Below are 12,639 nucleotides of genomic sequence, written 5' to 3' on the forward strand. Positions count from 1 at the left end.
TATTTATATATATATATATAAAACATTTATATATGTATATATACAAACAATTATATATAGAACATAAAACAATTATATATATTAATTTTATTATCAATCAGCTGAAATTAGAGTGACTCAAGGTATGATCATTTCATGAATTGACACTTAAGAAACTGGCTTCAAATTATGAGGATTACCTTCACATAGTCTGGTTAAAATAATAAATTTCTGGATTATTCTAGAATAAATTGTAAAAACAATTACAAAGTCCTGTGAATAATGTATGGTTTTGATATCGATTGCCTGTTAAGCAATTCGATAAAGAATAAATAGGGAAATATAAAAGCAATGTCACAGGAAGGAGTTACATGCATATATTTTCATACACACACACACATATAGACAGCTATTTATATATGGGGGTCAATACACATGTAAAGATAATCATATTATATATACAGGTCTTATGTGTATATGAAGGGAGATGAAGGGCAAAAAAATCCATGAAAACAGGGACCAGAAGCAGGAGAGGTCTCTTACTGTAGAAGGAGTTACATAACTTCTCTTGTCTTAGAAGAGAGGGCAGGAGACTGACCGAGCTGGAGTTGGAAGGAGATTGAAATAGACATCAAGTTTGTCAATTTGTAATTACACAAACGAAATGTAGAGGAGATATCGAAAGTGAACGAAACGAAATAGAGTGGAGTTATCTGTTTTATAAAACAATACCTCTACGAAATTTAGAGTGTATATACAAAAATTGTTGGTAAGGACAGAGTATTTTGTTTTGCAACCATAAATATACAACGAAGTATATCAAAGTTAATACTGTGTCTTTCTTCTTGTGTTATCAGTGCAATGTTCTCATGTTTTAAGTTTAACTCAATAGATTTTTAACAGAATTTAGAGGCAGCCCTGAAAGTTGCAATGTCTCATACACAAATACATCTTTGTAATCAAATGTGATCAAAGATAGAAAAAATAAGGGATCTTAGACTCATTCATATATGAGACGTAACTTTCACTGCTGGCTCTAGATTCTATGAAGAATATATAAAAATAAAGACAAAAATTGATACGAAAAAGGGATACGAAATTTGGCATAGATATTGATGTTTTAAATTGTTATCTCTATGTTGTGTAGAGCAGTTATCAATTTTGTAAATATATACACTCTAAAGACAATTGCTATATTTCTTGGCATCATTTTCCTACAATAAATCCCCAAAATTCACCATACGTTCGAGAAGGTGCATGGTACATTCAAAACCCCAGAAAATGGTTACCTATGCCAGAGTTTCTTGAAATGGGTTCTGAGAATCCTGATGGTTATACGAAAAAATTCTGGGGTTCTTTGTGTCTTTGAATAAAATTTTGAATTTAAGAAATCCTTTTGTAAGATAAATGTTATTTCCTTGTCTCTCTATATTATTACTACCCATCTCTTGCACCCACTACTCGTAGGAGGATCCTGGGGGTAGAATCTTTAGGCCCCTCTTCCATAGGGTCTGACTGCATAGCTTCTTGACTGGCTCATACATAGATAAAAGAGTAAGGTGTGATTTGAGGAAGATTTGGCTGTTATTTCTAGTAGGTCTAGCTACCACGTAGAGACTCCTCTGCCTTCCTATTGAAGAGAGCTGCAGAGGAATGGGATGAGGTAGAGAGTTTTAGTGAGAAGTGGAAATCTGAAGTGAGGCGGGGGAGATAGGGGCGAGGTGGGTATGGTGTGCATATGGTTGACAACGGCACCTTTCCTGAGACTGCAAATGAACCTGAAACTACGCACACACAAATACACATATACATACATACATATATACATCCAAACTCCAGTGGTCTGACATACACACATACATTTATTTGTTCACGATCAAAGAATTGGAAAGAGTTAATAATTCTGATATTTTGGACAATATGCTCTTCTTCAGACTTATAGCTATACAGTGGGAAGGCACGAGAACAAGGGAGAAAACACAGACAAAATATTTCACATGTGTTGGTTATTTTACATGGTACACACACACACACACACAAACATGCTCACACAAACATAATAATGGGATATTTAATATAAAAACACATTATCAATTTCATTCCCTGTTTCTGAGACGGTAGATATAACTATCTGAATCTCAGTGTTGGTATTACCATTGTTGTTGTTGTTGTTGTTATTATTATTCCTAATTATTTTGTCCAAATTGTCCAGTTCATTTCTCCTTTTGCCACAGTTGTTGTTGTTGTTGTTGTTGTTCCTGTTGTTGTTGTTGTGGTTGCTGCAGTCATCGCTGTCGGTGACGTAGTTAGCTATTGACAATTTCCTCGTTATCTGTTGTCTCTGAAGTTCCACCAGGGATCCATTGTCGCTCAGTCGACCTTGGTCCTCTCCTGCCTTGCCATTCCCTGCTGTTAATGTTATGTTGCTTGTCTTGTTGTTGTTGTTGCTGTTGGTGGTGGTAGACGTGGAGAGAATTTCCTGCCTCCATTCCTCGTCTGAATCACGGGAATCGACAAATCCCAAATCATCCTCCATTGTAACATTCCTTGCATTTCGGCCACTCATTTGCTGCTGGTCGTGTTGGTGGCCTTCATCCTTCGCTTCCCAGTTCCATGCCTGGGAGATCGAACTACTGCCAAAACTTGTCGACATCGGTTCCTCACCACTGCTGCTGTTACCACTGCTGCTGCTGCTACTGATGTTGACGTTGTTATAAAAGTGATTTCTTTTGGCCAAAACAAATTGGCCGCTGATGATATTCTCAGTCGGTTCCTGTAGCTTAGTACAGATTATCCGATGCTGAAAGTCGCTGCCGCCATCATGGTAAAGATAATTGTCAACGTTTTTGTTGTTGTTCTGGTTGTTGATGTGATTGAAGTCGGTGATGTCGAATTTGTCTCTGATCACTTGGTGGCCTCGAAGCGCCAAGGACGTTGCAAGATGTCTGAAGCTCTTTGGCACATACTCATTGATATTCGTCGTGTGAGTGCCACCCCCTCTGCCAATTCCACCATACCCACTGCTGACATCGTCCCCATAGTTTCTGCTATTCGTGTTCTTGTTGTTGTAAGCGCTCACGTAGTTGACACAGACATTCGACGCCATTCTCAGTTCCGATGCAGCAGCTGAATTTGCAGGGGCCATGAGGCATTTGGGGTTGTCATAAGCTCGTTTATCTTTCCTGTTGGAAATCTTTTCTAAGAAACTCATCTTAGAACTCTTCTTGTTGTTCTTCTTGTTCTTATTTCTCAGCAAAGTTGAAGAACTTTTCCCGCGTTCGTCTGAGTTTGTTGACGAAAGCCTTCTGCTATGTATAGCATTGTTCAACACACCATTTTTGTATTTTGAATGCAAGTCTTGGTAATTGTTTCCATAAATTAACGGGTTGTTGCTCCCGGAAACATTTTGAGCAGATGCAAACTGCATCCTTCGGTATGCATCAATGTCAAAATAATTCTTCGAAGGAGACAAATCGTTTTCGCACCAAAGATTGGCCAACGAATAAAACATAGCTGAATGATGATAATCGTCACCATCATCCGCATATGTTTTAATGAGGTTATTTTTCCTTTGGTTGCGGGATGCAGCCCGCTTGTAACGATGCCGACCTGTGATTAGACGGTGCCAAAGAGAAGGCATGTTTCGGCTGTTTATGGTTTTGGGTGCTGTCAACCAAAATATCTTGGTTGTGTACTTTGAAATTCTTGCGTCTCCCTTTTTGGTTGATGCGTTTGGTTTTGAGTTTGGGAGAAAATCTGTAAAAGATATAAGAAATATATTGTAAAAAAAAATATTTTTAATATAAAAATTATATAAACTAAATAAACTTTTTTAAATAAATATTTCATAAATGTTGCACAGATGACTGGACAAATTTATAGAGAAATAAATAAACAATTGATAAATAAATAAATAAATAGGCACAGGCATGGCTGTGTGGTAAGAAGTTTGAGGCGGCGAGCTGGTAGAAACCTTAGCACACCGTGCCAAATGCTTAGCGCTATTTCGTCCATTTTTACGTTCTGAGTTCAAATTCCGCCAAGGTCGACTTTGCCTTTCATCCTTTCGGGGTCGATAAATTAAGTACCAGTTACGCACTGGAGTCGATGTAATCATCTTAATTCCTTTGTCTGTCCTTGTTTGTCCCTTCTGTGTTTAGCCCCTTGTGGGCAATAAAGAAATAAGAAGCCTGATTCCCAACCACATGGTTCTGGGTTCAGTCCCACTACATGGGATCTTGGGCAAGTGTCTTTTACTGAAGACTCAGGCAGACCAAAGCCTTGCGAGTGAGACTGGCTCCTGTGCATGGCTGTTGCCAGTACCACCTGACTGGCTGGCCCATGTGTCAGTGGCACGTAAAGGCACCCCCTACACTCTCGGAGTGGTTGGCATTAGGAAGGGCATCCAGCTGTAGAAACTCTGCCAAATCAGATTGGAGCCTGGTGTAGCCATCTGGTTCACCAGTCCTCAGTCAAATCGTCCAACCCATGCCAGCATGGAAAGTGGACGTTAAACGAAGATGATTCTTTATAGAATCTAGAGCCAGCAGTGAAAGTTACGTCTCATATATGAATGAGTCTAAGTAAACAATATGATCAAAGATCCCTTATTTTTTCTATCTTTGAGCACATTTGATTACAAAGATGTATTTGTGTATGAGACATTGCAACTTTCAGGGCTGCCTCTAAATTCTGTTAAAAATCTATTGAGTTAAACTTAAAACATGAGAACATTGCACTGCTAAGATAAGAAGAAAGACACAGTATTAACTTTAATTTAAGAATCAAGGAAGCTTTACTCATACACAGACTAGGGCCCCAAATTAACAACAGGATGGAAGTTGGTAATCAATATATTATTTAGCTAGATCTGGATGTGTGTAGGTTAATTCTTAATAACATGCTCATGTATTGTTTACAACAACAAAAAATTAAAAAAAGAGAAGCTGTACGTATAACACATAACTTAGAATCAGCGCCACAGATGTACCAACACAACACACACGAGATTGAAACATAGCCGACCTCACGCACTTCTCATGAGGAATTCCAGAAGGAGCTTCGTGAGACCACTCCTGAGACACTTCCGAAAAAAGGAAAACCGTTGGAAAACAGTTTATAGCAGAGACTCCAGCAAAGAATATCTGAAGACGGAATTGTAATTCCGAAATATCATCGGACTATGGATAACCAAATTACAACAGGTATATTAGTCCATTTTTTTGTATTATAATAGTGCATTGTTGTACCATTCTAAACTTTTCATTCTTTAAAAAAAAAACCTGTTTAAAATTATGAATTGATGATAATCAGTTAATTACCTTTTTACTTGTATTGGTCTGTTAATTGGTTTCTTAATTGGTCTGTTAATTAGTGGTTTCAGGAGAGACAAGATGTATGATCCTGTTCCCTCAACAGACAACTTACTATCTGAAGTCCAGTTTGACTCAGACTGGAAATGTTAACCACCTCCTCCTCTTCCTCCTCCTCCTCCTCCTCCTTGTAATATCACTCTTTTCTCCCTCTCACACACCTTCGCTTCCTGCCCCTGCTCCTCCTGTTTCTCCACCCACTCTCCTTCAATAAACCTACCTCTCCCCTCTTCTCCATTTCTTCCCTCCTTCCCACCCCCTTCTTTCTACTTTCTATTCCATCAACCTCCAACTGTCAAAACCTGCACCTCTTACTCCCCACCCCACCCCTCCTCTCTGCAGACTCTCATTGTCTCAACCCTTCACCCCACCACCTGAAACTTACCTCTTCCTTTTCCTCAAAACCTCCCACTCTCTCACTGCTAACCAGTAAGATCTCTACTTCTCAACCCCTCAATCTATCTCCCCACCCCACTTAAACACCTTTTTGTTATAAACCCTAAACTTCTCTTCTCCCCTTAACACATCCTTTTATAAACCATTCTGATGCTAGCCCATTCTCTCATTAACCCCTAAACCTTTCTTCTCATAACAAGCCTCTTCTTCACCCCTAAACATATGTCCTTTCCTCTAGAAATATATTTTAAGTACCAAAGCCCTGTTCTGTTTAGAGATTCTGTTTATTAAAGTTCCTTCCTTTCTATGAAAATAGTTTTTCAAGTTTACTTATTAGATATTCAATGGAAATTAGAAACCAGAATGTCACTGATTACAGGTAGAAAATGAAAATTTATAACCTGGGTAGAAAAAGTTACAAGTTCACGAGACGGTTCTCATAAATATTTCAATTCCCACAGGTTGACAATGAAATCTGGCTGTCACTGAGAGCTGACATACATTTGTGGACATAGTTCTTTGTGTTATATATCCAAAACAACTGCATCAGACCTGCTATGTCGCTATTTAGTGTAATATTTTGTAATAAAATGTTATTTTATGCATTTCAGATCGGAAACATTTTCTATATTTATCGTAGCGCAGTCATTTTATTTTTACAAATGGCATTATGCTATGATGCTCCAACAATACCACCAGCCAACATCTAAAAGTGAGACAAGATTTTTATGAGGAACGGCTGTTGATCACGTGTGAAATATCTTCAACAGAAATGTGACATGAGTGAAATTGTCGGTCATATCCTGGAAGTTTACATGCTTTTCTGTGTCTTTTTGTTGTTTGTGAATTCTGTAGCTGTCTCCTGTTCAGGGATTGCGGTAAACATAAAGAAGCTGCACCTTTCTGTTGATTTCATGATCAGCCTCAAGTTTATGAGGAACATAAAGAGAAGAAATGGCTGCCATTTGTGAACGACTTGGTAACACACACTACCTGCATTTTAGGTTGGATTAGATTGAACAGGCCATGTTCTGTCCACTGCAGGACAAAGGGCTCAGCATGTTTGCTTCTCTTAACCACGGTCTGATGTGGAGGCTGTAAATTTCAGCTTCATATCATACTGGTTTGATGAACCTACTCTGTCACACTGGTTTGTCATGGCTGGACAGAGGGGCTCAGTTTTTATATTCTTCCCCAGGAGTTGCTGAGTCAATTACATCAACCCCAGTGTTCCACTGATACTTATCTTATTGGCCCCAAAAGGATGAAAGGCACAGTTGCTCTGAGTGGAATTTGAACTCAATTTAAGGGCAGCATTTTGCCTGGTGTGTTAACGATTCTTGCAGCTCCCCAGTTGAGAGGAACAATGTGAAGTGAAGCGACTTGCTCAAGGACAGAATGTGTTGCTTGAACACATGACTTAATGGATTGTGAAATGGGGCCCCTTATCACTGGGCTGTGCATTTTCATGTAGAAAGCACAAGGGTTATGCGTAACTTCTCTCATTGGGGGACATTACTGTAAGGGAAGGTGTAGTGGGGGTTTGTATAGATCAAAAAGGGGCCATGTAAACTGCCATGTTTGATAAAATTTAAAGAGTTTAAACTGTTTAGACATGTCCAACCCCATTTTTTATTCTTTTTCTCTTTTACTCATATCAGTCATTAGACTGTGGCCATACTGGGGCTTTGCCTTGAAGAATTTCTAGTTGAATGAATTGACCCCAGTTCTTATTTTTTAAAGTCAGGTACTTATTCTGACAGTCTCTTTTGCTGAACTACTAAGTTATGGGGATATAAACACACCAACAGTGGTTGTCGAATGGTGGCAGGACACACACGTGAGGGCACATGGTTCAGTAGTTAGAGCCTCAAGCTTACAATTATGAGGTTGTGAGTTCAATTCTCAGATCATGAAGTGGGTTGTGATCTTGAGCAAGACACTTTATTTCACTTCATTGCCCCCGTTCACTCATCTGTAGAAATGAGTTATGAAGTCACAGGTGCCAAACTGTATTGGCCCCTTTGCCTTTCCCTTGGACAACATCAGTGGCATGGAGTGGGGGAGGCTGGTATGTATGGGCGACTGCTGGTCTTCCAAACAGTCTTTGAGATATAAGAACATGTTAGACGAACAAATCTAAAAAAAAAAAAAAAAAGAAATGATAAAACAGTTAGTCATGACTGGAATGTCTCAGAGGAGTTTTGTTGGCACTCCGTCGAGGTTTCCAGTTGATCCGATCAACGGAACAGCCTGCTCGTGAAATTAACATGCAAGTGGCTGAGCACTCCACAGACACGTGTACCCTTAATGTAGTTCTCGGGGATATTCAGCGTGACACAGTGTGACAAGGCTGACCCTTTGAATTACAGGCACAACAGAAACAGGAAGTAAGAGTGAGAGAAAGTTGTGGTGAAAGAGTACAGCAGGGTTCGCCACCATCCCCTGCCGGAGCCTGGTGGAACTTTAGGTGTTTTCACTCAATAAACACTCACAACGCCCGGTCTGGGAATCGAAACCACGATCCTATGACCGCGAGTCCGCTGCCCTAACCAATAGGCCATTGCGCCTCCACTGTCTCAGAGGATAGATCTGGTTGATTAGGGAAGATTTCATACAAAACAATGGCGTTTATTTACAGCTGGGAGTATCTAGAGTTGGTGTTTATTCATAAAAGAGAGACCATTTGAATAACATTGCTTCAAGGACAGAACCTTGCTGATGGGTGAGAATTTCTGATGTCATCATTGACGTCTTTTGATTTTAATTAGTCAATTGTTGTATGTAATTGTATTGGGTTGGATGGGGTGAACACAACTCCTCGCCCACGTGCGTGCACACACACACATCTCTCTATCTGTCCATCCGTCCATCGGTCTGTCTGTTTGTCTGACACTGTCAATCTCTCTGTCTATATGTGTTATTGTGTGTGTGTGTGTGTGTGTATATATATATTTATATACACATACACACACACACACACCTGCCACCTTAGGCAAGTGTCTTCTACTATAGCCTCGGGCCAACCAAAGCCTTGTGAGTGGATTTGGAAGACAGAAACTTAAAGAAGCCCATCATATATATATATATATATATATATATATGTGTGTGTGTGTGTGTGTGTGTGTGTGTGTGTGTGTGTGTGTGTGTGTGTGTGTGTGTGTGTGTGTGTGTGTGTGTGTATGTGTTTGTTCCCCCCACCATCACTTGACAACCAATGTTGGTGTGTTTACAACCTCCATAACTTAGCGGTTTGGCAACAGAACCGATAGAATAAGTACTACCAGGCTTACAAAAGAATAAGTCCTGGGGTCGATTTGTTCGACTAAAGGTGGTGCTCCAGCATGACCGTAGTCAAATGACTGAAACAGATAAAATAATATATATATATCTACACACACAATAATGATATACACACATACAGTGGGAATGTTATTGAAACCAGTTTCCTCGTTATCTCGTTAAGCCTCGTGTTCTCTGGGTCACGTTTGTCTCTTTGGTGCAGAACCTAAACAATAAACAATTTCTCAATGTTTTCACCTGGAATGCATTTTTTAGGGTCGCAAGCAGAAGGATATCCTTTGTTGCTTATCTCTTACTGGTTTCAGTCATTTGACTGTGGCCATGCTGGGGCACCACCTTGAAGAATTGACCCCAGGACTTTTTTTTGTCTTTTGAAGCCAGGTGCTTGCTCTGTTGGTGTCATTTGCTGAACTGCTAAGTTATGGAGATGTAAACAAACCAACAGTGGTTGTCAAGCAGTGATGGGACACACACGTACACATTTTTTCAGTTATTTGACTGTGGCCATACTGGGGCACTGCCTTGAAGGGTTCTAGTTGAACAAATCGATCCCAGAACTTATTTTGTTAGGCCTTGCACTTATTCTATCGTTGCCAGTGCCCCTGGACTGACTCTTGTGCGGGTGACACATAAAATACACCATTTTGAGTATGGCCATTGCCAGTACCACCTGACTGGCCTTCGTGCGGGTGACACGTAAAAGCACCTAATACACTCTCTGAGTGGTTGGCATTAGGAAGGGCATCCAGCTGTAGAAACTCTGCCAGATCAGATTGGAGCCTGGTGTTGCCATCCGGTTTCACCAGTCCTCAGTCAAATCGTCCAACCCATGCTAGCATGGAAAGCGGACGTTAAACGATGATGATGATGATGATGTTGGTGTCTTCAGCAGTGTAAAATAATAAATATGAGTTGAGGGAACTTGTGGACATTCGATGGGTGTTTTGCTGGAGGAAATTGGAAAATGTAGTTTTGTCTGTTGTTATTGTGAGGGGTAGATGATGGTGAAGGGTAGAATAGATAGAAAGATGTGGATGGGTGGATGGATAGACAGAGAAATAGATGGATAGATATATGGATGGATAAATACCTTTCTTTATTAGCCACGCAGGTCCGAACACAGAAGGGACAATACAATGTAGCACTTTTCTTTTTGAAAGAAAGAAAAAAATACAAATAAAAGGGATCAAAAGCATTTGGGATGTGTAAACAGCAAAATAAGGGTCAAGGTGCAAATGTAAAACAGATTAGGTTTATCCATGGAAAGCAAAGCCTCAGGTAACCTATGGTAACCTATGGTAACCTGAGGCAGGGAAAGAAACACAGGAGAGCAAAGCGCTGACTCTCTCTTTTGGATTTAAAAGGATCATGCTTCAAGGATCTTTGGTACATTCCCCCACCTTTTATGGAAACTTTCAGGAGACAAAACTTGCCTCTCTCTATTTTCACTTTCCTTTTCAAGTGGTTCTCGAAAAAGTTGATGAGCAATTGGCCAAAGAGGGAAATGTTTGTCTCTAAGCCTTTCGAATGAGTCCACCACACACATTCTTTCACCACGGTCACCAGTACAATGGAAAGTGGCAGGGCAATATTCATGATAGACATGGCCGATAACCGAATTCGTCTTATACATGATTGCAGCCATTCAACAGAAGCCCACAGGTCTGACATGGTCGGACACTGCAGAACGGTTTCATTGCTCTGACCACAAGTTGGTCCAGTGTTTCTCGAACCATGCTTGTAGAGCTTATCCTGAATGGGCAATGCTTCCCAATAGCTCAGCCAGGCCAGAGACCTCTGGTGATTGTCCATAGGTCCTGGCTATGTTTTCATTAATCAATTAAAGGAGTCGTTGCTTCCATAATGACATTATTTCTTTATATTTATATTTACAACACATCGAACATCATTAATCTCTACAATCTGCTCACCTGGATTCTTCCTATGGCCACTCTTCACCCCTGCAGGCTTCAGTTTCAGTTCAAATCATTTGAGCACTTCTACATGTCTTCTATATTCAGCACCTCTGGGTCGCCCTTCTTCACTGTACACACACACAAATGGTGGGAACATTCTGCAAACACGTTTTCTTGTTCTGATCTTCACAAGATCTCACCACCACGTGCTGCTGTAGTCGTGTGTTGTCGTCTCAACATTCATAATGTTATTCACTGAAACAATACAAAACTATTTTCTGAGCCAGCAATTTTATGTCAGTTCATTTCTCTCACATCTCCTCCTCCACCTCCTCTTCCCTTCTTCTTCTTCTATCTTTATTTTTTCTGATTCATGGCTTATAATTAATACAGAGATAGCATATTTATCTTTCCAGTTATTCCAGAAGTAAATGCCCAGAATATTCTTTACAGAAACCACCTAATAAGTAATTAATTAACTACATGAATGAATATTAAACTGATTCTACGTAATATTTCCTTTTTAATGTTGATAATTGATATAAATACACAGGTTTTTATCCTGTTTTTATCCTTACTGTAGAGGGGCCAGAAACACATTGACCAGTGTCCAGCGAGCTGGCAGAAACGTTAACACGCCGGGCGAAATGCTCAGCGGTATTTCGTCAGCCGTTACGTTCTGAGTTCAAATTCCGCCGAGGTCGACTTTGCCTTTCATCCTTTCGGGGTTGATCAAATAAGTACTAGTTACGCACTGGGGTCGATATAATCGACTTAATCCGTTCGTCCCCTCTGTGTGTAGCTCCTTGCGGGCAGTAAAGAAATAAGAAACACTTTGTCCAGTATATTCTTCTTCAAGGTGATAAGGTATGGATTGTGGTCGATTTAGCTACTATTTCTAGCAGATCTATCCACCACAAAGAAATCCCTTTACTGGTTTGTCTCTCTTGTTGTTAGAGATTAACTTCTGAAATAAAGATAAATTTTAAAATGTTCATTTGTTGTTGTTGCTGTTGTTGTATGTCTAAGCACCTCCCTAAACACTAAAGACAGTTTTAATATCCGCCGGTATATTCATAGTTATCTCCCTTCATTTCTAGCCAGAGGTTCTCAAACCTTTTTGAGCCGTCGCCCACCTTCTAATCTATCCATATTACCAGGAAAGGAATCGTAGTCAAACTGACAAATAAAAGAAAAAAAAACCCAACTTCGGTGAAGGTAAAATTAATGGAAATGAATTCGGTCCTGTCATCAAACACTTTGATTTCTCTACCTTTATTTGCAGACACTTTGCCTCCAACTTTGAACACTCTGAAATAAATATCAAAAAGTTTTGCAAGTCATAGTCCCATCAATGGTCAACTAGTGACCACTATGGCTTTGGTCAACATTTTAATAGCGTTTTATCTATTTATATATCCATATTTCATGATTGATGGATAAAACTCCGAGACTTGGGCACAATAGTGCAAGGGACATAACTTTGAAATATTCACGTATATTTTTTTGAGTTGTCTCCCATGGTGAACCAAACTATTCCTCTCAGCTTAGGCCACGGATGGTACGACCAGACGAAGCTTATTCATGATCGAGAAGGAGTGCAACGAAACACAATCCATCCGTGACTCTTCCATCATATAAGGCATATATCAAGGCATATGGAAGCTTCTATT

At 39.8% G+C, this 12,639-nt stretch overlaps 1 protein-coding gene across 4 annotated transcripts in view; it reads right to left on the bottom strand.

The window, feature by feature from the left end:
- Positions 1 to 72: 72 nt before the first annotated feature.
- Positions 73 to 12,639, bottom strand: part of LOC106884046 (probable serine/threonine-protein kinase DDB_G0278845) — a 15,739-nt gene continuing 3,172 nt past the window's right edge. Inside the window, exons 1-4 of one of the 4 annotated variants that reach the window (XM_014935261.2) lie at positions 11,545 to 11,904; positions 10,982 to 11,221; positions 10,141 to 10,199; positions 73 to 3,735 (exon numbers count right to left, since the gene is read on the bottom strand). In XM_014935261.2, coding sequence (XP_014790747.1) covers positions 2,051 to 3,619 — 1,569 coding nt within the window. In that variant the 5' untranslated portion in view covers positions 3,620 to 3,735; positions 10,141 to 10,199; positions 10,982 to 11,221; positions 11,545 to 11,904 and the 3' untranslated portion in view covers positions 73 to 2,050. Of the gene's footprint in view, positions 3,736 to 5,300; positions 5,457 to 10,140; positions 10,200 to 10,981; positions 11,222 to 11,544; positions 11,905 to 12,639 lie in introns of those variants that run through there. The other 3 variants (XM_014935262.2, XM_014935263.2, XM_014935259.2) reach the window with 3 other exon arrangements.

Source organism: Octopus bimaculoides, chromosome 30 (assembly GCF_001194135.2).
Source record: "Octopus bimaculoides isolate UCB-OBI-ISO-001 chromosome 30, ASM119413v2, whole genome shotgun sequence".
NCBI classification, from domain to species: Eukaryota; Metazoa; Mollusca; class Cephalopoda; order Octopoda; family Octopodidae; genus Octopus; species Octopus bimaculoides.